Consider the following 26,089-nt stretch of genomic DNA (forward strand, 5'->3'; position numbering starts at 1 on the left):
CTCTGTGTAGCCTTCCCTTGGCACAGGCCCCTGCTCAGCCCCTTCTAGCAGGAGCACGTCCATGAACTAGACTGGGAGCCCCCTGCGGGCAGAACCAGCTCTTGGTCATCTCTGGACCCACATCACCAAGCGTAGCAGGTGCGCACAACAGGCCCTCTAAGATGAGCCGTGGGAGGAAGGGACACTGCTGAGATTGCCCCAGTCACAGGCTCAGTCTTCCAGCCCTGGCCAGAGACGCTCATAGCCTCCGTGAGGTCCTCCTGGGAAGACCTGCTGGCACTTGTCACATATCTTCTTGGGTTCTTAGTTATCTTTTCATGTGCATTTGTCTGGCCTTCCCAACTAGTGAGCTAGCCCTGAGAGCAGGTTCCCCTTGTATGCCCTCGCATCTCCAGTGAGCCTTACACAGCGCCCTGCATAATGCAGGAGCACAGCTGGGAATTCTGTTGATCGAGCTGATGAACTAGGCTCCTGCCCAAGCGACCTCACACCCAGGTTCAGCTGGCTCCCACCCTCTGGGACAGCGTTTTCCCTCAGTGTGTGAGGCCTCAGAGGGTCCAGCTCTGAGCTTCTAAGTCTCCATGCTGAAAGGCAGCCCAGCATTCCAGAAAGAGGGGTCAAATTTGCCATAATGTGAATCTCAGATGTGCCACTTAATAGCTCTGGAACTGTGGGTACATTCTTAAAAATCCCTGAATCTCAGTTTGTTCAGCTGTAAAATGGGAGTAAAAACTCTGATCTCAGGGCAGTATTTTTTTTAAAGATTTTATTTATTTTTTGACAAAGAGAGCATGAGTTGGGGGGGATAGAGGAAGAGGGAGAAGCAAATATCCTGCTGAGCAGGGAGCCCCATGTGGCGCTCAATCCCAGGACCTGAGCAGATGCTTAACTGACTGAGCCACCTGGTGCCCCTTAAGGATGAAATGAAACAATACACAAGAACTGAGCTAAAGGTGAATACTGAATAATAAATCAATGATGTTCTGAAGGTCATTCCAGTGTAGCAAGGGGTATAAAAATATCCCAGGCCAGGATTTGTACAACAAAAAGATCTGAATTCCTTCCAAAACAGGACAGGCCACACTCAGGGAAAACCATATGCTTTATGTTGTTTTGTCTCAACTGATTAACCTGTTTGAAGAAAGAAGTGGGTGATGGGCATGTGACTTGGTGCACCCAATGCAATGTGGACTCTGGCCTGACCTTCTGTCCTGGTGTCCTGTACAGCCAAAGTACTCACCAAGGCCTCCAGCTCTTGGGAAGGGAAGGATAAATCAAATGTGGAAGTTGTTGTTCTTACTGGAGTTCCAAGGACTGGTCTGTGTGGGTTTAATATGGCCCCAGTTAATGGCTTAGACACTGGTCCTTTCAGTGTGTGTGTCTCTCTCTCAAATAAATAAATCTGAAAAAATAAAATAAAATAATAGTTTTCCCAGCTAAGAATGCCTAGACAATACATATTTCATTTTGCTTATTTTTAGCCATTATAAAAATGGTGTTATGCTGAATGCTGTCTTTTCTCCCTCTACATTATGTTTCTAAATTTCAAACAATGTTGTTGGATATTACTGGAGCTCTTTTATTTTCGCAGCTGTGTAATAGCCCATCATCTGAATGCACCACACTTGCCAACTCCAGTTCCTGCCAATGGACGAGTGTCTCGGGGTGCACATGAAGGATGGTAGCTCATGGGGGTGCCTATCGCAGGATCTGCAAATGTTTCCCTTCACAAGCTGACACAAAGCTTTTCAAAGTCAGGTTGTGCCCATTTCCACTCTCATTTTGCTTCACATTTTCACTGATTTCACAAATGGGATCTGTGGTCTTCATTTGCAGAGATGGGACTGTTTTTAAGGTCCCAGGGCTGGGTGAAGCAGAGGCAAGGCGGCGACCCACGTGTTCATTTCGACACATAAGACATGCATTTGGAAGAACACATGGCCCGTGGCTGGTGTGTCTGGTGGAAATCCCCACCTTTGGCTTTCACTCCTTCACGCTCCTCACATTCTCTTCTCTAAGGGCCAGAGGGCATCACTGGCATTTGGTGACAGGGGCAAATTGGCTAATGGAGGCTTCTCTTCTCTGCCTCACCTCTCCATCTGCACCACTCTCCTCCTTTCTGCTCCTTAAGTGCACCCTCCTGGGCTGTGAGCACCCTGCCGGCTTTCCAGAAACAATGCCACTCCTTGCAGCAAGTCCCATCCCAGGAACCCCACCAGACCAAGGGTACGTGTCCCCCTGGTCCTCTCCTGCCTGAATAACAGTAGTAGTATCTCCCAGGTGCCACTTCAGGGAAGACCAGAAGGTGGATCTTTCTCCTAAATCTTTATCTAAATGCTGGGTTTCCTTCCATCTGAAAGAAAAGTTGTGAGCTCCTCAGCACACCTTGGAAACCAGGTGTGGCAGTTAGGTCCTGCTTGAATCTCTGTCCTCGTGAGCTCGGCCTTGCCAATCCTCTCTTCTCCCACACTGGGGCAACACCCCACTTCCTTTTTTTAAATTTTTATTTATTTATTCATAGAGATGCAGAGAGAGAGAGAGAGAGAGAGAGAGAGAGAGAGAGGGAGAGACACAGGCAGAGGGAGAAGCAGGCTCCATGCAGAGAGCCTGACGTGGGACTCAATCCAGGGTTCCAGGATCACGCCCTGGGCTGCAGGCGGCATTAAACCACTGCGCCACCAGGGCTGCCCCCTCAAGCCTTTCCTACAAAGATAAAGGGGTCTTAGGATCCCTATCCCAACAGGAAAACTCTTTCCCATCACTCCCTCACCTGACCATAACCTTCCCAGGAGTTTGCAAAAGCCAGCAAACTCAGAGCTGTCATCTTCTTGGACACCTTCTCAACCTAACTGCCACCTCGCTCCCTGCTCTTCTGCGTGCGTTTGGGCCAGGGCAGGACTTTGCACGCTTGTGGATGCCCTTCTTATAGCAGTTCCAAATAACCCTGCTGAGTAGGGCTTCTGGGGTCAATTAAGTTTGGGACATGCCACCTGCTACTTCTAGCTTCTTGATGTTTATGGTGCTCATTAGCATATTAGCATTCATTAGCATATTAGCAACACAGGCCCCACAGCGATGACCCTTGTTTTCATTTGTTTAGTCTGTATTCCAAAATTATTTAACTTGGTAGTCCTTTCTCCCCAAATAACAACTCTAGTCTATTTGGAAAATGTGATCTAGAAGATTCTCCTGCTCCTTTCATATGTCAGTTTGTCCTTGTGGTCTTATTCTTCTCAGCAATCAAGCTGTGATTCCTCTTTTTTATTTTATTTTTAAGTTATTTATTTATTTATTTTAGTAATCTCTATACCAGCATGGGGCTCGAACCATGACCCTAAGATTCAGAGCCACACGCTCTTCCGACTAAGCCAGACTTGTGCCCCCTCTTCTGATTAAAAAAAAAAAATCGTCCTTTGTGAACTAGTTCAGTCCTGAGTACCCCTTCCAGAGGGGCTTGGATTGAGTGAATGTACACTTTAATAAATGAATGAATGAAGCAATCATCAATCGGTCATCCAGCTAGATCCCCTCTCCTGGGAAGCAGTCAAAACTGCCTGGCCATCGCACCCTGGGGGTGGGTCACACCCTCTCCACAGTGGAATGAATCACCATCTTGCATTAGGCTCCAGTCATTTTCTTCGGAGGCATCTGGTCTCCCTGACATTGGGATCCCCTGTAGGCAGGGACCACATCGCACTCACCTCCCTGTATTCCCAGAAGTGGGTACACGATCCGTGACTGCTGAATGGCATCTCTCCTCTGACTCCTTCCGGAGGGATCTAGCACCCTGTGGTTAAGCCTAGGTAACCTCAGGCAAATCACTTCATCTCTGCACTTCAGTCTCCCAATCCAAATGGGGGTGATGGTAACAGTACCTTCCTTACAGGGTTGTTGGGGGCCTAGATGAGTTAGTATGTGTGACGTGTATGAAACATGCCCGGCACTCATAACAGCCACCACCATTCGTTGTACAGGGGCCGTCATGAGAGCTTTACCTATATGTCGACGACTCCTCCTTCCATCTCTTAGACGGAGGTGACATTTATATTTTTCGAATCAGGAAGTAGAGTCCTCCCAAATGGACACGGAAAGGAGTGGTAGCAACGGGGCCAGGACTCCGGGCAGCCGCATGGGCCAGTGGTTTGCAGCGCTGCTTCCCACTCGGGGACTGGGCAGCTCCTCCCCCTCCTCACCCACAGTCACCCCACTGAGAACCTGATCCGCTTTTTTAGTCTCTCTCGTTCCCCAAAAGATGGAAACCATGGCACTATATGGGTGGGTTTTAAGTGCACTGTGTATACGTAAGACAGAGCATAAGTGAGTGAGACTGGGTCCTTGGGAGGCCGGGCAGTTGCCATCACCTTCGTGGTAGCTCCGGGGAAACAAAGATATTGAGGTGGGGCTTTGAGGCCACAACAGGAGGAAAGTCACCTGTGAATCAGCAATGCTGCAGAACTGGCAGAGAGATCCTGGAAGTCGGCTTGGCCACCACCCACGGCACTTTGCGGGGGACCCTGCGTGTGCCCAGGAAATGTTTGCAGGCAGGACATCTGTGGCCGCTTTGATCCAGGCAGGTTATCCAGGTGAAAGACAGATGGTTGTAAGAGGGAATCAGGATAGGGGGTGGCAGCCCTGACTTCTGAGGTGAACATGCTAGAATCCTTCCCCATGCGCCAGCTGGCCTTCTCTGACCCTGTAGGCCGACTCCCTTCTTCAGGAGTCAGGAGGAGGAGGACCCCAGGAGTCATGGGGTTGACTGTCCTCTTTTCTCCATCGTGGCCAGGGCTTTATTCTGGCTCTGTCCCTGGTCCAGCCATACAACAGAAGTGAGATGTGGGGGTCTTGGGGGAAGGGCTAATTCTGTGATGTGACTGTAGGAGGTTTAAGATGCATATGCCACAGGCTGTTTTTCTTGGAGCAGAGAAGGTTGGGGGGCTGCATTCCAGGCAGGGGAGCAGCTACTCCATCAGCACCTGAGGAGAGGCCACGAGGGCCAAAATGGCGGCTCAGAGGGATGGGGGGTGGTGGGCATAAATAGACGAGCTTTGCCATCAAATGTCGTGAGGCAAAGGCACCCAGGAGTGGAAGCAGCTGGCGAGGCTGACAGAGGAACTGAGAGAAGTGGGGCTGAGAACTTTCCAGACTGGAAAGACGATGGAATTCCCAGGAATTCCCAGTCCCATGTGGACTGATTGGTCTCTCAAAAGCTTGACTAGTATGAGAATCTGATAAGGTGTTGAGTTTAGCTTTTTCTCCTCCCCATGGTGGTACAATGTGTTCTGTGAACAAAGGAGAACCAGAATTCTGTGAAGACGAGGAAGAGCCCCTTATCACGGTTGGCTGAGCTCTTTGGCTTCTCAGCCCATGGGACCCAACTGAACCCCCAAACTGGGGCTACAGAGCCAGGGGGTGTGAATGCCGGGTCCTACTGCCTCCTCTCGGCCTTCTTTTGTGCCAGATGATCCCCCAGTGTTCTTTCCAGCTCTGACAGGCTTCTCTCAGGGGGAACGGCCCTGGCCCCCACTTCACTGCCTATGGGATCGAAACTCATCAGCTGGGACCTCAGGCCCTGCCTCCTTCCCTCTTTGCTCCTTGGGTTTTGGTGTTTTTGAGTTACATGAATGTCCCAGAAGTTCCCTTCCTCTTCCTTCTCTTGCAGGGCATAAAAATCCACCTGAGAGCACATCCCTCTGAAGTAGATTATCTGTCCGCCCATCCCACTCCATGTCCTCTCCTTCACCTGGTCCCCCATCTCCCCCAGAATGATTTGTAAGCTGGTTGGTCTTCATGCTCATGCCCTCTCTTCTTGTGCACATGGCCTACCCATGAGATTATACCCTCCTCCAGGTCAAGGGCCGGGATGGTGTCTTGTGCCCAGCTGAGTGCAGAGCACACAGTGGGTGCTGAATAAATGCGTTCTGCTCCAATCAGCCGGTCATCTGGCTGGGATCTAGAGGGTGGGATCTAGACAAGAGAAGAATAGCAACAGCACGGCATTTGGTCAAATCTCACCTTCACTTGCTGGTCCCCTGCATGAGGCTCAGCTTCCTTATTTGGAAAGTGGAGGCCATGTCTATCTCTCAGGACTGTCGAGAGAATTAACCCAGATGCTGTGTGGGGAAATGCTTTGCAAACTTGGAAGGTGCTGGAACATGAGTCATCTACGTTTAGGCATCTTGGATGCCTTCTGGGAGAGGTCCTGAATTCACATGTCCTGCCCCCAGCCCTCAGGTAGAGGTCTCCTCCCCACCGGGGGATGCTTTGAGTGAGAGTCTAGCTCTCTCTGGGATACAGACAGATCTCGAGTATGGAAGAGCCATGACAACATTCAAAGGAAAAAAGATCAATGGGCCCCGGCGTTTGAGTTTACAGCCCTATAAATCCAGAAAGCAGCCTGAGTGGCAGGATCTACTTGAGTATTTCCTTCCCCTCCTCTTCCAGCTCCTAACCAACATGCCCCATACAGACTCTGTCCTAAGAAATGTCTCCCCTGCTGCTTTATTAGGCAGCTTGGTGCCTCCATTTCCTAGCTGTGTGACCCCAGACATGTGTGCTTAGCCTCTCTGAACCCATGTTGTCACTTGTCAAAGGGGGATAATTATAACCTCCAGAGGGTTCTTTGGCAAATGAAAAGATATATTCTATGTAACGTGCTTTCCATGGCTCCTGGCACTAGTCAGGCTCAGTAAAAGTTAGCTGTTTGTTATTATTCATAATAATAATCATGCTCAGCACCCCCACCAATCGATCCCCTCACTACCCTACTTACAGAACTCAGTAAATTATTTTCTCGTGACCTTATTAGGTACTCTCTACCCCAATAAATACACCCTACATTCTCATTGGGTATGCACCTGGATAAGGCATTGCCTCTTATTTCACCATTGTGTCCCCATTAGTTCATTTTCCCTGGGCTTTGCGGGCACCTCCTCCTGCCTGAGGTGACTTGGGCCTTCTCAGGCCACAGTGATTCCTCAGGGACCTTAATTGGACCAAATATGCTTTGACGTTTTGCCCCTCATGCTGAACGCACATGACACAGACACATCCTATTTGTAAAGAGATTTTGTTTTCTACCTGACACGTTTGCTATTCATACGTGTATGAATGTGTGTGAGCATGGTGTGTCATTTTTATCTTTTCTGTCTTAAATATGTTTCCTCCTGGAAGAAATTCCTACTTTTGTCATGAATATGGACAGAACACGGGACTAAAAGTACAGACATTTTCTATAGCGCTGGGACTTGTGTGGGGATGCGCCTGGTCTGGTGGGGTGGCAGGGCGTAGGCAGTGAGCGGAGGTGAGGGGGCAGGAAGTAAGGACAGATCCAGAGGAGGTGAGTGCGAGCTCTACGCATGGACTTGGGGAGAAAAAGCATCTCCAGTGAGAGATGCATGGAGATCTGGAAGTCCTAGACCAAAAAAAAAAAAAAAAAAAAGTAGCTGTGGCTAAGAATGATGCAAGACGTGGAGCCCCACTGGGAGAGGGCACCTGGGGACTTTGAGCCCCAAGAGTGTTGGTGTGCTCACTTGCTCACACCACTGCAAGGCTAACGAAAGTAAGTTGAGAATCAGGATAAGGGTGTGTGTGGGGGGGTCATCAGATAAAGCATTAGGCTGAAAGAGGAAGCTAACACTCTTGAAATAGACTTTTCATCTTCTCTTTACCCAGTGTATGCTAGCGTGTGTTTTGTGATGCGAGTACTGTACGAGCATTTCATTTTCTGGCCAGTGGTTTAGACCCAGGGTATCAATGGAGGGGCACGCCCAAGCACTTTTTACTGACGTGCTGCTGCTGCTGGGTCAGAAAAGTTGTGCCTCCCTCACTGTGAAGAGGAGATTTGTGGAGAGCCCAGGAGAGGGAGGTTGAGGGAGGGCTCCTTTCATGAGAGGAAGGTAGACAACACCAGTGGCTGGTGGAAAAGGATGGACTCATTCTGGGAGCCATACAGGTGGGGCCCCTGAGGATGGATAGCAGGGAGTGAGGGGCCCCCCTCCTACCACCTCCCTGGGCGGGCTCTGAGCCTCGTCTGTGACCCAGGACGGTCTCCACCCTGCCTCCTCCCCGTAGCATGGAATAGCACAGAAAAGAGGGGGCACCCAGACCTGTTCCATCTGTTTCTCTGGGGGTGGAGCCCAGGCATCAGCAGCTGTCAGCTCCCCCGGGGCCATCTGACGCCGAGCCAGGGTTGAGAAGCAGCGATCCACCCCTCTGAGCTCTGGAACATTTAACGAGGTCCTGCAGAGGTCTGCGGTGGACCTGGAACACAGCTCTTAACAGGTGCTGAGTAGATGTTTGCAAAACCCAGGCAGGCGCCTTTGGCAATGAGCCCCTTGAGAAGAAAGGACAGAGGGAGCGAACGTAAGGACTCCGCAGAGGAATTGGCGGCAGCACTTGGGACTGATGAATTTAGGGGGGCGCAGAGGAAGATGTTGAGGCTCGCTCTGGCTGCTTCTCCTGCAGATGGGGAATGGGGCGAGAGGGAGGGGCAGCCACGGCTTTGAACTTGAGTGGAGCCTCCCTAGACAGAGAGGGAAAGTCCAGGTGCCGCGCCGGGCTGTTTCACCTGCGCATCCTCGGGGCCATGGGGGGAGTACCCACCTTGAAAGCCAGGGAGCAAGCAGCACCCCGAGAGCCCCCGGCCCCACAGCCCCTGCCCCTGTGCACCTGCCACGCAGTGCTCAGCCCCCCGCCCCCACCCACCCCGTCCAGAGTTTCGGGTTGGAGCCCTGCATGGTTGCGGCCAGAAGTCCTGAGTTGATGAGAGTTTTTATTGTTATTGCTCCTTGAAGTTGTATTCTGAAAATTGTTAATCTGAAAAACAGGCAAAATAGTAGTACAAGGAGCAGACATATGCATCCTTCCTCGTTTGGCTGGTTGCCCTACCCCACACCCCCAAACTACCTCCACTCCCAGTTTGGCTTGTTTTTGCTGAACCATTTCAAACTAAGTATAGTCATCATGACTCTTTTTCACCCTCGTATTTCCAAAATATAAGGATGACCCTATGACCATATACCATTGTTACACTTAGCAAGATTGATAATGATTCCTAAAGATTCAGGTTTTCCCAGTTATCCTCAAAATGCCTTCATGGCTAGGATTTTCAAAATGGGTTCCAATCATTTGATTGCTATGCATCTTAAGTTTATTTTAAACTAAAGCATCCCTCAAAAAAAAAAAAAAACTAAAGCATCCCTCACCCCCCTCAAAATTTTTTTTTAAGATTTTGTTTATTTATTCATGAGAGACACAAAAAGAGAGGCAGAGACATAGGCAGAGGGAGGAGAAGCAGGCACCATGCAAGGGGCCCGGTGTGGGACTCGATCCGGGGAATCCAGGATCAGGCCCTGAGCCAAAGGCAGACGCTCAACTGCTGAGCCATGCAGGCGTCCCACACACATATACTTTTTAAAAATGACAGGAACTTTTGGGAAGTTAAGTCCAGTAGCCCTGTGCACCACCCCACATTCTCAATTTGTCTGGTTACTTCCCTATTGTGTCATTTGGTTTGTTCCTCTATCCTTCGGGTTTCCTGACAGCTGACAGTTATTTCTCAAAGCCTGGGGAGATTCAGGTTAAACATCTTTAACCAGAGAACTTCCTACAGGATGCCAGGTATTTCACATTGCATCATTTCATACCATGCTACTGTCACACTCTGGGGGAGGTTTTATGATCCAGTTTTCTGGACTCCTCCCCAGAAAGTCTGATTCAGCAGGGCTGGCTTTGAATCCCAGGTGTCTGTATTTTTCAAAACCACCCCCCTAATAAATGCTTGTCCCCTGTCCTCTGAAAAGTGGCATGGGGAGTCTAGGTGGGATGATTGAGGTAGGTGACATCCTTGAACCTTCCCCAGTGTGATCTCACTGGGTGTGAGGCAGGGTGGGTGGGCATCTGGGCCCCAGCAGGAGAGGAATGTGGGGTAACTGGGGGCAGCTCCCAGGCTCAACTGGGAGTTCTTGCAAGACAAGCGGTGCCCCCACCCACTTCTCTGTGCTCCCAGCACCCAGCACAGGGCTGGGCCCAACATATATGTTTGTTGAGTGAAGATATATACCCACCCCATGGCTGCAGAGGAGCCCGGAGGGCTGCTGTGAGGATGAATTCCCAGGAAAGTGGTTCTCCTTTCCATGGTCCCTCCTAGGCTTCTTCCTAAGATTCAAAGGGTTTCTGGATGGTAAAGCCAGCAGCTGTGTGATAGGGCCCGGAGAACCAGTAGTGCCACCCCATGCCCCCAGCTTGTCCTGATGGTGGTCTGCGGGACCTGAGGAGGTGAGGAAAGTCTGGGCCAGTCAGGTGTGGCCCTCACTGTGGCAGGAGGAGCAGGAGGAATGCTGGGCCTGGGGTCAACCAGACACTCTTCCCTTCACATACAAATGAGTGAAGTAAGTCGTCCTCTCAAAAAACTGGATTTTAGAGAGTCAACGGAAAACTCGGTGGGATGTGTTTAAGGTTCCTCTCAGGCATGTGTAAGAGCTGGGAAATATCCAGAGGGACCAGTTCAAACTGGACCACGAAGGGGAGGTTTTAAAAATCAAACCTTGGTGGATGAATAGGAGTCCAAAGTGAACAAGAGGGCCAGGCAGGCACTGTCTTGTCTTCACCGGAACTGGCCTGAAGGGTAAAGTAGTGTGTGAACTACTACAGAAAAATCCTGGCCTGGGGACCTGCAGACTTGGCTTCTCAGAACAAGCCGCCTAACCCTGTAGAGCCCTCATTTCCCCATCTGGACAATGGGAGACTGACCTCCGCTTTATGTGACTTGGGAGCTAGAGGGACCGGGGAAGGGGAGATGGGTTCCCAGGCTGAAATGAGCTCAGAATTCTGGTTGGTGGGAGGGAAGGCAGAAGAAACGAATGGCCAAGATCTGGGGGTCACAGGTGTCTAAGCTGACCTGGTTTGCAAGGCCCGGCTCAAAGGTGACTCCTTTGAGGACGAATTCCTGGCTTTGGGCCCCCTGTGTCTCAGCGTTCCCACCCCTGTGGTTTGCACCCACACACTCTGCCATCACTGCGGTCCACCCGCGGGGACGTCTGTCCTGCACCAGGGTGGGAGCCTCCGAGGCGGGTGGAGGCTCCGTCTCACATACACACCAGGCACGGGATGGACGTGTAATGAATGAAGCCCCAGCCCTCGGACCCCAGGCTTCAGGGGAAAGAGAGGTCCGGCTGGGTCGCGAGGCCTGGGCTGACCCCTGCCCCGCCTCCAACCGTGGAGGAACCCTGAGCAGGTCGCACTGCTTCTCTGAGGGAGTGGATGAAGGAATTAGCCCAAGACCCCACCCAACTTCGACATTCTATGGCCTGGTACCGTGCGAGAATAATGAGCCCGTGGCGCTGTTTACAGACTGCTTCCACAGCCTTCCTCGGGCATCTTCTACCCCTCCCTGCCTCCTCCAACTAGCAAGAGACCAGCAGGAGAATCTCCTCAGGTAGACACTTTTATTCAGCAGGTCTTTCCTAAGCTCCGACCTTGTACAGTGAGCACCCTAGAGACACCTGGTCCCACCATGGTCTCTGTCTTTTTTTTTTTTTAATTTTTATTTATTTATGATAGTCACACACAGAGAGAGAGGCAGAGACACAGGCAGAGGGAGAAGCAGGCTCCATGCGGGAGCCCGATGTGGGACTAGATCCCGGGACCCCAGGATCACACCCTGGGCTGAAGGCAGTGCTAAACCGCTGAGTCACCCAGGCTGTCCCCCCCCCCCCCCCCCCCCGCCGCTTGGTTTCTAGAACCCTTTGCATCTCTTGGGCAGGAAAGATGGGACCCACTGAGGGAACTTTCAGAGGGTCGCCCAAAACTGGTGGGCAGGAGCGCTGTGACCCTAGGCTCGTCATTTAGTGTCTTTGGGCCTCTGTCGCCTCATCTGTAAAGAGCATGACAACCCTTTGTGGGTCTGAGAGGAGAGGCTGGGCTTTGGCTTCCAACCGCAAAAGAGCAGGGCTCCATCGAACAGGTAAGAGGTCTTTGGGCTCAGCCGTGAGACCTGAACCATTTGGCAAAGCAAGTGGACCAGGGAGCAGTTTCCGCCTCTGTGGTCACCTGGGAGCAATTGTCTGCCATCATCTTGGTGCCTCTCGGGAGACCCTCAGGGAGTCTGAGGGCCCAGGCCCTGGGCCTGGACCCCTTTCACTTCTCCCTGGACACCCACGTGGGCTCAGGCACTTCTGTGTCCCACAGTGAGTCTTCCTAGGGCGATACCTGCCCAAAGGAGCTCACTGTGTCCTCTCGGGGTGCTGAGGGAGGACAGGCCAGCACCGCACCAACTTCCTCCCTCCACTCTCACCTTCTCACCCCCGCCCCCCAGCTGCTGCCAGGCCCTTCCCCCCTGCTTCATCTTCCCACTTCTCACCCTCTTTTTCCTCCTCCCCCAGTCTGACCATCCTGCCCTGAGCCCTGCCTCCCAATCTGGCTGAAGGGGACAATCCTCTCCCCCTCTCCCCCTCCTCCCCTTCTCTACTCTGATCATCCCCACTTTCCTATGAAATTGAGAAAAAATAAATAAATAAAACCCTCATCCTCACAACACAACAAAAAACAGGTTTAAACATTTTACAGGTTTCAACATTTTTCAGGCCGCCTTGTCACATCTTATCAGATCAGCCGGGAGCCGCAGGCCAGCCGCTCTGGGAGCTGCTTTGGAGAACAGAAGCCGTAACATTCCAGCTGAGGCTGGCCCGCCTTCCCCTCCCTCCCTCTCCTCCCCAAAGAAACATCCCACAGGGCTCTGGACGGGATGGTGGATGGAGCTCAGGGCCCGCACCTCTGCCCCCTCCCTCTGATGGGGACTCAGTCTTTGATCGAACCCCTGGTTTTGAGTGTCCACCACCCACCTCATCACCTCCTCCCAGGGTTATCCAGAGCTGTGGCCCCTCTGGGCCCTCCGGCAGTCTTAGCACACCTCCTCAGAGGGCGCCACTTGGCCCTGCAAGGAGACCTCTAGAAGGCAGCAGGCAGAGGAAGGTTGTCAAGGTCGCTCACCGAAGGTAGAAGTGACCACTTGGCCATAGCGCCCAGCTTGTTGCGTTGGAGAGTTTAGGGAGAGAGAGGAAGGCAGGAAGACCCTTCTCGGGCTCCCATGGTGAGTCGTCAGTGCTGCCCAATGGGAGGAAATGGTTTTTTACTTTGGCTTCATGCTTGGGGGATGTGTGGGTTTACCATCCATGGTGGTGTGGACAGTTGGCCTGGAATACCCCTTTTCTCTCGCATTCACCCCCAGCCTCCCATCCTCCTGTCCCTGCCACACTCATGGTGACCTGGGGCACACGCTACAGGGTTATAGGTCCAGAAAAGGCTGAGACCAAAGTCCAAAGGCCCAGATTTCAGCCGAGCCAACCTGAGGGAAAGGCCCAGGACCTGTGTCCCAGGGTGAGAGGGAATGGCTCCCTTTGTGGCTTCCAGGCAGGAGCAGGAGGGTCAGGCTGGGAGATGCCACCCATGTGCACAGAGAGGGGTCCTACAGGAGGACGAGGCTGTGAGTTGATGGGTGAGTGTGCATTCAGGGCTCTCACCCAGGGAGGAGGGTGGGGACAAAAGTTGAAGAGGGAAAGACCAGAGCAAAGGAAGGGTGTGGTGACTCACTCTGTCCAAGTATGTTGGCCGCGCCTCCTTGGGGACCTCATCAGAAATACCGGGAAACAGAAGCCAGACGTGGGCGCTTGGTGCTAATGTTGGCTGAGGCCCAACCAACCTGCCTCCTGCAGGGTTTTGGGAGAGCCTTCCCCATGTCTCGGCCTAATATGTGAGGGCCATCTGACATGAGGTCCCGGACCCCATGTTGGTGCCCTTCCTCCCAGGAGTGCCCTGCATTTCTCGAGGCACCAAAGGGGTTCCTCCCTGGGCACCTACACTGTGAGGGTCCCTGGTGTCTCACCCTTTACCGTGTGCCGTGGGGAGGGACAAGGCCTCAAGCATCATTCAGCTATTAGCTCCAGCACAGATTCCCAAATCTGAATTTCCAGGCTCTGTCTTTTTCCAGCATGGCCTGGACATGGGTGTCTGGGGTGGGGGGGTCTCATTGGCCCCACAAATTATCTTTGTCTTTCTTCCCAAACCTGCTTCACCTTTTAAGTTCCCTTCCTTTTGACATCCTATCCATCCTCCTGGTCATCCTGGCTTAAAACCTTGGTCATGCTTTTGTCCTTCCTATTTCCCACATACTTCCTCTTCTCTGCTCCTAATGCCCCTCCTGCCTCTGGCCCCGCTCATGCATATGGGTCACCCCAAACCAGTGAAAACATGTCCCCCAGGGGTTGTAACATGCAGCCAAGCCTGGGACTCTCCTTAGCATAATGCCCCCTGGGGTCCATTTCACAGATAGATTTTGTCTAATAGATTAATATTCCAAAGGCCAGTTTGGGAGCCTCCAATGGCTGCCCAGGTTGCCTGCATAAAGCTTGGCACTCAGGGCTCCTTTCCCCTTCTTGCTCCTTTGTAGAGTTTCTGGTCTCCAGCTGGAGTGGAGCAGCTGTGGTTCCCACTCCCACCTCGTACCTGGGGCTTCCTTGCCACCCCAGTGCCTCCCGAGGGAGCCCCCGCCATGCCTTCATCATCACCACTGGCTGGGACCCTCTCGCCTCTGCCTCCTGCATGTCTCGGCTCTGACAGTGCACCCTCTGGCATGGTGGTTACAAGGGTTATAGGTCACAAGAGCCTTGGGAGCCTCTGTCACTTGTTCATGGCACCCATGGCACCCAGACTTGGTAGGTGCTGGAGAAATGCTGTGGCTCCGTAATTGGCAGATGACTCCTGGTCTGGGTGCTCTGTGGGTGTGGCTTAATGCCGCTCCATGTCCCCAGAACCTGGCGCTCTGCCCGATTCCAAATCATCACTCAAATGTGTGTTGAGTGAACAGGTGGGGAATGAATTTGTTTACCAAAGGAAGGCTTTAACCTCCTCTCCCAAGGGTGGGCACCTGCATCCACTCCACACATTTGTTGCCCTCCTGCCCTGGGCTGGCTGGCTGGGACTAAATCAAGATGGGAAGCCCAGCAGGAGGGTTGGGCCTTCCTGGGTTCAGAAGTTCTTATAGGTTCAGAGCTATCTCCCCACTTCTTTGATGAAAGGCATCCGTTGAGGTGTCTCTAGGCTTGCCCCATAGATCACGGGAACAGGAGCCCCTTTGGACTCAGAAGAGACTCCCTAGCCTTGGCCTGCACTGAGATGGGTGCGGGGTTGATTTAGGGCTCCTCATCCATGGGGCCCACACCTGCTCCAGAGAGGATCAGTGGCAGGGCAAGAAGAGCTGCAGCTTGGGAATCATGAGTTAGGTCTGTCTGCCTTTATCACAAGTTCCCTGCCGAGGGACGGGGGGTGAGTGTCCTAACCCGGGCCTCCCATGTCAGGGGCAGTGATTGACTTGCCATTCTGGGTCATAGCTCCTGGTGTCCCAGGAATTAGGTGCATCAGGGCCCACCGGGCCCTGTCCCTGGCCTGCCCCACTCAGGATGTGCCGCTGAACTTGTCAGGTTCCCTTCATGCCATCAGCCAGCCCCAAAGGACCTCTTGACTTCAATGGAAAGGTAATAGCCTTGTGTTTCCAAATCAACACCTGGCTCTTTATTTCCTGTCCATTTCCAAGCCTTGCCTTCTACTTCTGGAAGTTTTCGTCTTGTCCCAGGCCAGGGTGGGGCCCCACTGGGCCGGGGAACAGGGAGGGCACCTGCCCGGTACTGCCCAGTACTGCCCAGGAGCCAGCAGGTGGAGCACCAAGCACTGGCTTATAGTGAGGCTTCCAGAAACATGGTGGTCACTCTGGAGGAGAGAGACAGAAGACCACAGAGGAAGTGGTTTCCGACTCCTTCCCCATTCTGTCTCCTTTACCCCTCTTAGCACCCATGGCAGGTAGAGCTAGAAGCTTGCTCTGGGGGAAGGTGAGGACCTTCCTGACTCCAAGAAAGGCACAACTGGGGGAGGTTTGGCCATGGAGCTCACCCGAGACTGGAAGAAGGGGAAGGGGAGACTCTCCCTGGGCTGTGTCCCTGCCCGTCTCTCCCGGGCCTGCCCGTATGTGACGGTGTGACTTGGGACCTTCTCTGGGCCTCGGTCGCTCTTCCCAACTAGAGGAGGAAGGGCTCAGATTAGACGTGTGATCGTCAGGGTTCATCCCGAGGAGGGGGGCCGTCAGTGGGGGCAGAAGCTGTACTCACGAAGCAGTAACTTCCCTCCCAGTGCCCAGCCTCTGGTAGCGTCTATTCCTGTCATAGGAATTGGCCTATTCTAGGTGCCTCGCGTAGGTGGAATCATACAATATTTGTCCTTTTATGGACTGTTTTTTTTCACTCAGCATGATGTTGTCAAGGTTCATCTGTGTCGGAGCAGGTGCTTCGGAGTAAGGAACTTCATTCCTTTCTGTGGCTGAGTAATATTCCGCTGTAGGGATATGCCACATTTCGTTGTCTGTCCCTCTGATGGACGCTTGGGGTGCCCACCTGTTGGCTACTGTGAAGAGCGCTGCCGTCAAACTGACGTGCACGTGTCCATTTGCGTTCCTGCTTTCGATTCTCTTGGGCCCATGGCTAGGAGTGGAATTTCTCCATCAACTGGTAATTGTACGTTTAGCTTTATTTTTAAATTTTACATTTTTAAAAGAGATTTTATTTATTTATTTGACAGAGAAAGAGAGAGCACAAGCAGGGGGGGAGCAGCAGGCAGAGGGAGGAAGAGAAGCAGGCTCCCCACTGAGCAGGCAGCCCGATGCGGGGCTCGATTCCAGGACCCCGATCATGACCTGAGCCCAAGGCAGATGCTCAACCGACTTGAGTCACCCAAATCGCCCCGTACATTTAGCTTTAAAAGAGGAACGGTCCCCTCTTTTTATCTGTTTTATGTATAGAGGACTGGGGGGAGGTTGTGTATGATTCCATCTGGAAAAAAATAGCTAACAAATACAAAACACCCTGAACTAGAGGCCTCCCGAGGCCCCTCCATCTCTAAAATCCTATTACGCTGGGGAGTAGGGAGGCCCAAGGTAAAGAACAGAAACAAGTCTGGGTACAAGAGAGGCACTGGTTGGGGTGCAGGGCTCCAACCCTGAGAGATCGTTAAGGAAGGCAGGGTAGGGACGGCGCAGCATGCAGGCCTGGCAGCCCGAAGCCAGGCGGGCTGCTGCTGGGCAATGGCAGGACCTGTGTGTCGACAGTGCCAGCGTCACCGGACAGGATACCCGGCACAGGACACTTGTGTCTCACCGTGCGATAGCTGTGTAAGTCAGGCTGGCGTCCAGGCGGACCGCGGTCTGTGGCCAGAAGTTTTCTCTCTTCCCTGGCTCACCGCATAGGCCCACGTTCAGCCCTCTGGAGACAGAGGTGGTGTCGGGGGGCAAAGGGGGGGGGGGAACCGGGGAGCAGCGGGAGTCCCACAGGGCAGTGTACTTATTGAAGTCTGGCCTGCTTGGAGAGGTCAGCGTCACGGGCTCCACGAGCAGCCTGTTGCTCGCTGGCACCTGCTGCCCATCTGCCCGGCTGCCTGTGTCTATCCTCAGCCCAGCTGGGCAGTGGGTGGTTGGGGCGGAGGATGAGCTGTCCTCAGGGGAGGGTGGCAGGGCCTAGGGCAGGGTCAGGCCAGGAGCTGGGTATAAATAGCCCGTGCCCGGCTGGGAAGGCCTGGCAGTGTCCTCCGCCCTCCCCCTCACCAGCTGCCGGTGCCAGGCGGGTCCCCACCTCCCCTGGGAGCCTGGCTGTGGTCTGAGGTCCTAACCATAGGGACTTCCTCTGCGGAACCGAGGAGTCTTGTCCTGTGTGGAGGCGAAACCTCCGGATGCCTGGATTCCTGGGGAGTGAGGCTAAGGAGCTGCAAGACAGGGGCCATCAGACTGGCCTTTTGGGGAAGGAGTGGTTCCTTCATTCCTTCCCTTGAGAATTAGCGAGAACCTATTGCATGCCTTTCCGTACACCAAGTGTGCCCGTGTGTGTGTATGTGCATGTGTGTGCACAAGTGTACATGGTATGGGGCGAGGTGTTGGAGAAACGGAAGAGACACAACCTCTCTCCTTGGGGAGCTCAGACTCCCACAGCCAGACCGAACTGGAAACACAAGAGCCCCACACTTTGCGATAAGAAGGTTTGAATAGGGTACAGGAAAGACACAGAGGCAGGACTGTCTGGGGGCCCATGAAAGTCTTTAGAAAGGAGGGGACCCACGAGTCATGTCCTGAAGGATGGGTAAGCTGTTTGTCAGGAGCTGGTGGTGAGCAGACAGGTGCTCCAGGCGGAGGGGGCTCAGCTGGCGCGGCCGTGGGGACAGCGGGGATGGGGAGATGGCGGCGTCTGGGCAGAGCCCCCAGAGCCACTTGCATTCTGGAGGGAAGAATTAAGGCGAATGAGGCTCACTGTGTGACGTCCCCCAGCCCACCCTGGCCAGGGGAACGTGGACTTCATAATGGAGACAAGGAGCTGTGAGCTAAACTGATGCATCTGTGGTGGTGGGGTTTCAGACCTGAGTCCCGTGTGGGGAGGAGTGCAAGGCCAGGGGTGCCAGGCCATGTTTGGGGGAGAGCAGCTCTCCTACTGAAATCAATCCCATGGCAGAGGCCTCGTTAGCCCCATTGCCAGCCCGACGCCCCCATTCCCAGAGGACCTTGTTCATGACCAGCAGAATGTCCAGGTCTGAGCTGAAACCCTCAAATGGAACATTCTGGAAATGTCTCCTTTTGGGTTACCTTTAACACTCAGCCAGGTCACAGATGTCCTTCCAGCCACCCCAGTTAGGACTAAGCTGCTCGGGAAGGGGCCGACTTTGCTCTGCTCCAAGGCGTCCTTCCCAGTGATGGATGGGAAGGGGCTCTGGAAATTCTCAGGTGTTCTATCAAGTCAGGAATGACAGGGCAGGAGGCAGAAGGTTGCTGACAGGGCAGAGGACAAAGTGCTGGGGACAACCCTTCAACACATGGTAACCACAATGACTGAAGCTTATGAAAGGCTTCCCATGTGCCCAGCTCTTGATATCATTTCTTCCTCTTATTACATCTATTTTACAGGGGAGGGAACTGAGGCAGGGACAGGTTGCGTGCACTGTTAGAGATCAGTAGTTAGGAAAGAGCAGAGCCGGGTTTGCACCGGGCAGCCTGGCCGTGGGGCACACGGTGGCTGGCCTGGGCATCACGGGGAAGCCTGGGGACGGCAGGAGAGGAAGGAACTCACCAACTCTGAGGCCCGGAGCTGTCTTCAGAGGGTGAGCGGCGTCATACTCGGAGTCAGACAAACCCAGGGCTGAATTGCGGCTCGGCTACTTCCCTGTGTGCCTGGTTGCTCTATGCCTCAGTCTCCCCCTCTGTAAAATGGGGGCGGCAGGGCCCACCTCCTGGAGCTGTTGTGAGGAAGCATCCGTGAGGTGCCAGGCCGGGTGTGCGAGAGGAACGGCTGTCACTCTGACGGCTGGCCTTGCACGTGGCCGCAGGGGGCGAGAGGGAATCTGCTTGGGTCGGAGGAGACTACAGACTCAGGGGCTCAGTGTCCTTCAGAGGAGGGGCAAGGAACGAGGCATCTCCCTGCTGGGGGAGGTTTGGGGAGCAACTCTGGCCTTGGCAGCCAGCCAGTGCCCGGGGCTGGGGGCTTCTGCTGGGCTGGGGAGGCCCACCTGCAGGGGGCTGATGAGACCAGGGAGTGGGCACCCCTTTGGAGGGCTGGGACAGAAGTAGCCTCACCGAGTGGAAACGAAGAGGCAGTGGGGGAGTCCCCACCCCTCGGCCTCCCTCTCCACGGTGGCCAGCAGCCCCACCTGACTCCGGGGTTTGGGCTGTGCAGCCGGGGGCGAGCCGCCTCTCCCTGTGGGCTCCACGCTCTCTCAGGGCTCCTCCCATAGGCTCTGATTCTGGCCCAGGGCTCAGCTTCGCTTGAGGGGGCCCAGGCCCACCGAGGGGCGAGGGGAGAGCTAGGAAGGAGGAGGAAGGAAAGTGATGGAGGGGAAGGGGTAGAGGAAGGGTCCTGGAGGGCCCCTGGGGCGCCACTTTCAACTCTGGGTGAAGGGAGGCTGGAGCCTTGGGGCACTAGGGGCCTTGGCTGGTGGGCAGATCAATAATGGGGGGTGACATGGGATAGGACCCCTGGTGCCAGAAGTGATTGGGGGACAGACCGGCCCACATTAGAGTGTGTAGAGGGGGCAGGAGGCCACGCTGACGGCAAGCGTGGCCACCACAGGGGAGGTCCACACCTCCCGACACATGCAAGGACAGAGATGCCTGTGGTGGGGACACTGGGGAGACTGGCCTGGCCAAAGGGGAGGAACACTGAGGCTGGGAAGTGGGTACCAGGTCTTCCCCTGCTGCTCTGGGCCAGGCAGGAGCCAGGCCAGGGCACGGGGAGGGGGCCAGGAGCCACCACCACATTCAGGACCAAACCAAGGAGGGGCCGTGCAGGTAGCAGAGTCCCCTATCGGGTCTCGGCCCCCCTCTCTGACTGTCCTCCTCATAGGCTCCTAAATGCCAGAGGAGGGAGTGGGAAAGGCCTGCGCTTCTTCCCAGGGGAGCCCTGCTCCCCAGCCGCCCTCTCAGGATGGCGCTGTGCTGACCATCCACCCTGAACCCTGGGCTCGGTTCCTGCTCCAGGGATTGCAGAGCTGCTGGGGCAGCCGGTTAAGAGCACGTGGGGAGGCAGCCTGAACGGGGAGGGAGGCTCAACGCTGACGCGTTGCAGTCCTGCAGACTGGGGTAGGATACTTAGCTTCCTGGTCTCAGTTTCCTCATCTAGGAAATGGGATAATAATGTGATGACAAGGACTTGCTTCGAGGATTACATAGGGTAAGGGACAGGAGTGCTTAGAAGTGGCCCAGCATGTAATCAGTGATAGACGTTTGAATATCATTCTTATCAGGATACCCTGTTTATAACTGTAAACAGGGTGGGGGCAGGAGAGAACAGGCTGCAGGGCCCCATCAGGGGCTGTGTGCCATGCGCCCATCAGTGGGCTCTGGGTGGACCTGCTCTCTCCCACTCAGGTAAGGGATCCGTGGTGAGGCTCAAGACACAGATGGGCCAGGCCTGCAGCCACTGCCACCGCCCCAGCTCAGGCCCCAAGCAGGCATTGCCCAGAATGCAAGCGACACACTCCTTGGCTCTGGAGTCCGATGGCCTGGGGTCCAACGAGCAAACTCTTAGCAGTTCTGTGCACTGGGCTGGTTACTCAGGATGCAAAACTATGCCACCCAAAAACAGGGCCGCTGTAACGCCCCCTTCTGTGTCATACAGTTGTCACAGGATTCAATGAAGCAAACCCAAGAAAAAGGCTCAGCCCGGTGAGTGTGCTGTGCTCTGCCCCAGACCTGGCATCAAAAAGCCTTGAGCAAGCTGTCTTACTCCCCAAATTTGGGCTTCCTCGTCTTGGGGGGGGGGGGCGGGTAGTAATATTCTCCGCCTTGGAGAAGTGATGGGAAATCCTACATGTAAAGCACCCGGAGCATAATAAGAGCTGATAAATGGCAAATGTTTAATTCAGCCCTGTGTGCCTATGTTTCCTGATCTGAGGTCCCTCTTCCCAAGGCTTCTGTCATCGCTTTGGGTGGGGGACTCGACCGAGGTCACTGTCAGATTAGAGCCTTGGGTCAGTGCTGGATGTAAAGGGGGGGGAGATGGACCCCAGTGCAAGCCTTCTTCTTGCTCACACTGCTCCTGATCACAGGGTTGATCGAACTGGCCTTCAAGTCCACTGAGACCCACGGATCATTTTCTCAGTTTCTCACACAAAATGTCATTCCTGCTGTTCCTGTGCTGGGGGAGAGAGTGGAAGAGCCGCACGTTGGCTCTCTAGTATTTTAAACTCTTGTTCCTCCTCTGCTGCCTCCCCACAAGACCTTTCCTTCTGTAGGCTCTTTATAAAAGCTGAGGTTGACAGGCTATGCATTGAGAAATGAGGGTTAGAAGGGCAAGGTGACTTGACTGGGGTTGTAAGTGTTGGCTGGGAGAGCATGATCTGAGATCCTCCTCCTCTGGACACTGAGCTAAACTTGTTTTGAAACAAAGCCAATCAGCGGTTTAGCGCCTGCCTTCCACCCAGGGTGTGATCCTGGAGTCCCGAGATCAAGTCCCACATCGGGCCGCTTCTCCCTCCGCCTGTGTCTCTGCCTCTACCTCTCTGTGCCTCTCATGAATAAATAAATGAAATCTTAAAAAAAAAAAAAGAAAGAAAGAAAGAAAGAAAGAAAGAAAGAAAGAAAGAAAGAAAGAAAGAAAAAAAGCCAAGCTCCAGTCTCCGGTGAGGGGAAAGATGGCACTCTAGAAACTTCTAGGAAGCTGTCAAGATGGTTATGGAGGCCCCCTGTGGACAAAGCACAGAGGACCTAGTAGAAGCCACCAATTCCCTGGGGAGACACCGAGGGGCTTTGAGCTGGGCAGGCAGCATCCTGGGGAGGAGGCTCAGGGGCACTGCCACGGGCAGCGTGCGGGTGTCCATGCGTGCATGCAAACCTGCATGCAGGCACACACGCATGTACAAGGTCCTTGCTGAGGAACTGAGGCTTCTCGGCTTCTCTGCTTCATCTGAGATGGGACTGGGGTCAAGCCAGCTCCTGGCACCTTCCTTGCTTTAGGTTTGGGTTATCTCCCATGGGTCACCAGAGCCTCCATGTGGCCCCAGAAACTTAGACTCCCTAGCAGATTGTCCAGCCCAACCGCTTCAATGCCAGGACTTAACCTGGGCCTCCCATTTCCATCTCTCCAATCCAGGATTCTTTATTTTTTTTAATTTATTTTTATTCTTTTCAATCCAGGATTCTTATCATGCGGTATTGCGTTGCCCGCTGAGTGCCCCCGAGAGAGGTTTCTGAGGGTCCCCACGCTCACGTCCGATATGCCCACATTAGGGGGTGACTTTGCCTGGACCTGAGCCCTGCCCTTCAAGGGGCCAGTGTACTCGTGCGGTCAGGGCAGCACATTCAGGGGCCAGGTCACTCAAGGCTCTGGGTTGGGGCTGGCCTGCGGGCCCTCCGTGGCTCCACCTACCCCCCAGGGCTCCCTGGGAAGAACAAGGGCCAGTGATGGGCCATGTGCTTTGTGCTGGCAGTGCCACCGCCCTCTGTCTGCCTGCAGGTCCCTGGCCCTGGGCCAGCAGTACACATCCTTGGGCTCACAGCCCCTGCTCTGCGGCTCCATCCCAGGCCTGGTCCCCAAGCAGCTGCGCTTCTGCCGGAATTACATTGAAATCATGCCCAGCGTGGCCGAGGGAGTGAAGTTGGGCATCCAGGAGTGCCAGCACCAGTTCCGGGGCCGCCGCTGGAACTGCACCACCATAGATGACAGCCTGGCCATCTTCGGTCCTGTCCTGGACAAAGGTACTGTTTCTGGGCCGGGTAGCAGGTGGGGGAGGGACTGGATAGGGGAGGGCAGCAGGTCATGGTGACTCTTCCACGTCAGGGTGCCTCAGCTTTGGGCCCAGGGGTCCCCAGGGGATGGCCATGAAGCTGGTCAGGACCTGCAGGTGCCTCTAAAGTGGGTTGGCCCTCTCTGGACTGACTCAGACTGTCACCATGGCAGCCACACCTTCCCAGGTACTGCTGGAGGGCAAGCAGCCTTGGGATGCTCTGCGTCCTGAGATCCTAGGGCAGGACAGGGTGCCGTGGCCTCTGTCCTCACCCCCTCACAGTGAGGTGGGGAGGCTTTGATGTGGACATTTGCGACATCTTCCCAACACTGTGTTGAGCACCATGCAAATCCAGCTTTTGGGTGAGGTGGGGAGCATCACCACCTCTGGGTCCCTCCCATATAGAAAATTCTGGGGCTGAGGAAACTGCCTGGTGCTTGTGGCACTGCATTGCCCCCAAGCATTTCTGTGAGAAGATTCTGCTGGCCCCCCTGCCCCTGCACTCTGGATATGCAGTGGAGGGCTAGAGGACGTGCTGGCCTCGGGGTACCTTCCTCACCCTCCTGCCACCTGGGAGGCGAATCACCTGGTGCCTGAGATGATTGTCATTCACACAACTTGACTTCAAGCAAGACTAGGGGAGAGGGATGAGGGCGAAGGGGACTTTGGGGTGGTGAGTTCTGGGCCAAAGATGGGCAACTCTGAGGAATGGCAGTGCCCCGGAATTTAATGACCCCAGCTGGCTCCCTGGAGCCACCGCTCCTTTTCTGCAGCAACTTGAACCCTCCGGACCACCACCAAGGCTTTGCCACCCGAACTCGTGAGCCTGGCCCCCCCTTCTTTTACAAGAACTATATTTATAGCCAGAAGGAACAGGGATCTGAGAGCCAGGTGGATTTGGGGGTGGGGTGGAGGATGAGGGGCACTGACCCTCTACATTTTAGCACGCGGGGGGGGGGGCGGCGGTGGAGAGGGGAGCCCTTCACCTGGGCCTCAGCTGTGCTGGGTCCGTCGGACCTACCGGCCATTGTCAAGGGACAGAGGAGCAATTAGCGAATCAATGGATGATGATTCTGTTTACGCTTCTATTACCAAAGCTAATTATTCCTTGTTTACATAAAAGGTTTGGCCTCTAATTGGGGCCGAGTGGCGGCGGTTTGCATTTCAAACCTGATCTTGCCTGGTGTGTCAGTCTCACCGCCTTCCGGGGCCCCACCTCGGGCCAGGTAGCCCTTAATCAAACAGCCTGGCGTCTAGACGCGCTCCCCGAAAAGCAAGACTCGCCTTCTGGTTGCTGCCACCCTCTTGGGACATCTGGCGATGAGAGTCGGGCCTCTGAGCGTACGGCCCATCCGTCTGTGCTAAACGCTTTCAGTCACCACTGTAGGTCTCGTACCTGCCTTCCTCTCTAGCTTGCAAGAGGGCACTCGTGGGGGGGGAGGGGGGGATAGGTCGGAAACTCCAGACCTGGACGAAGCGGAGGAAGGCCCGGGAAGAAGGCGCCACGCCGGCCCGCGGGTGCGCCCAGGCCCCGCGTGGAGAGCCGGGGGGGGGGGCGGGACCCGCTCCCCGCGCCCGGCCGGCCCGAGGCGGAGGCGGGGCGGAGGCGGGGCCGCGGCCCGCAGGGGGCTCGGCGGCAGCCGCGGGGCGGGGGTCGGCGGCCGGAAGGCGACGGGCCGCGACGGCGGGGCGCGGGCGGGCCGGGGCGGCGGGGCGCGGGCGGGGCGGCGCGGGCGGCCCCGAGGGCTTAGGCGGCTTGAAAGGGGCCCGAGCGCCGCCCCCCACCGCGCGGCCCGGCCCCGCGCCCGCTGCGGCCGCCGCGCCATTCACACGCCCTCTGGCCATTCGGCGCGGCGCGGCGCGGGGGCGGGGGGCGCCGCTTCAATGGGGATTTCGCGGGCCGGCGCCGGGGCCGGGGGCGCGGCCCGGCCGCGGGAGCCGCCCGTTGCTACGCGGTGGCGGCCGGCCCGGCGGCCCGGGCCCGGCGGCCGCATTATGCGGGTAATGCGGTGTGACACCGCGCGAACAAAGGCGGATTGAGCGGCCCAGCGGGCCCCGCCGGACGGGGACCGGCACAGCGGGGCTGTCAGCGCCGCTCCCAGGCTAATCCCCGCCCCGCCCCCGCCGCCCCCGCGGCCCCGCGGCCCCGCGGCCCCGGGGCTGGGAACCGAGCGCGGCCCGGGGTCCGGGCGCCGCCGCCGCCGCGAGAGGCCGCGGGCCCGGCCGGAAGCGAGGCGCGGGCTCCCGGCGCCGCCGCCCCCCGCTCGCCCCGGGCGCTCCGCGGAGGGCGGGAGCTGCACCGGGGGCGAGGACCGCGGCGGGGCGGGGGGGGGGGCGGGGGGGCGGGGCCTCGGGCCTTGCCCCCGCCCCCACCGCGGCCTCAGTCCGCCCGGCTCCGCGGGCTCGTGCGCCTCCGAGGTGGCCCCGCCGCTACCGGGCGCTCTCCCCTGTGTGCCCAGCCGGGCCGCGACCTCTCTAGGCCGGCGCGGCCCGGGGCCGGTCACCTCCTGCTCCGGGTCCCTCGCCCGCCGGGAGGGAGAGGGTTGGACGGCAGGTCTCCCAGGCCGTGGCCCTCTGACCCTCAATGTCTGCATCTGTAAAATGGGCCTATATTAAGACCTGCTGCTGCCTTGGGGGAGGACTAAATGGGATAAAGCCCATGGAGGGCAGACTCTGGCGCATACTGAGCGCTCCAAGGTGGCCATCAGTATCCTGAGGTCGGGGGACAGCCCTGAAGCCCCGGGATCCTGTCCTGTGTTCTGTCCTCCCGGTGGTGGCAGGGGGAGGCTCGGGA

At 55.6% G+C, this 26,089-nt stretch overlaps 1 protein-coding gene across 1 annotated transcript in view; it reads left to right on the forward strand.

The window, feature by feature from the left end:
• The window catches only part of WNT3 (Wnt family member 3), a 46,278-nt gene that overhangs the window by 14,435 nt on the left and 5,754 nt on the right, over positions 1-26,089 (forward strand). Inside the window, 1 exon segment of the mRNA XM_055320801.1 lies at positions 23,025-23,266. Coding sequence (XP_055176776.1) covers positions 23,025-23,266 — 242 coding nt within the window.

This window comes from Nyctereutes procyonoides, unplaced genomic scaffold (genome assembly GCF_905146905.1).
Source record: "Nyctereutes procyonoides isolate TBG_1078 unplaced genomic scaffold, NYPRO_anot_genome, whole genome shotgun sequence".
NCBI lineage: Eukaryota > Metazoa > Chordata > Mammalia > Carnivora > Canidae > Nyctereutes > Nyctereutes procyonoides.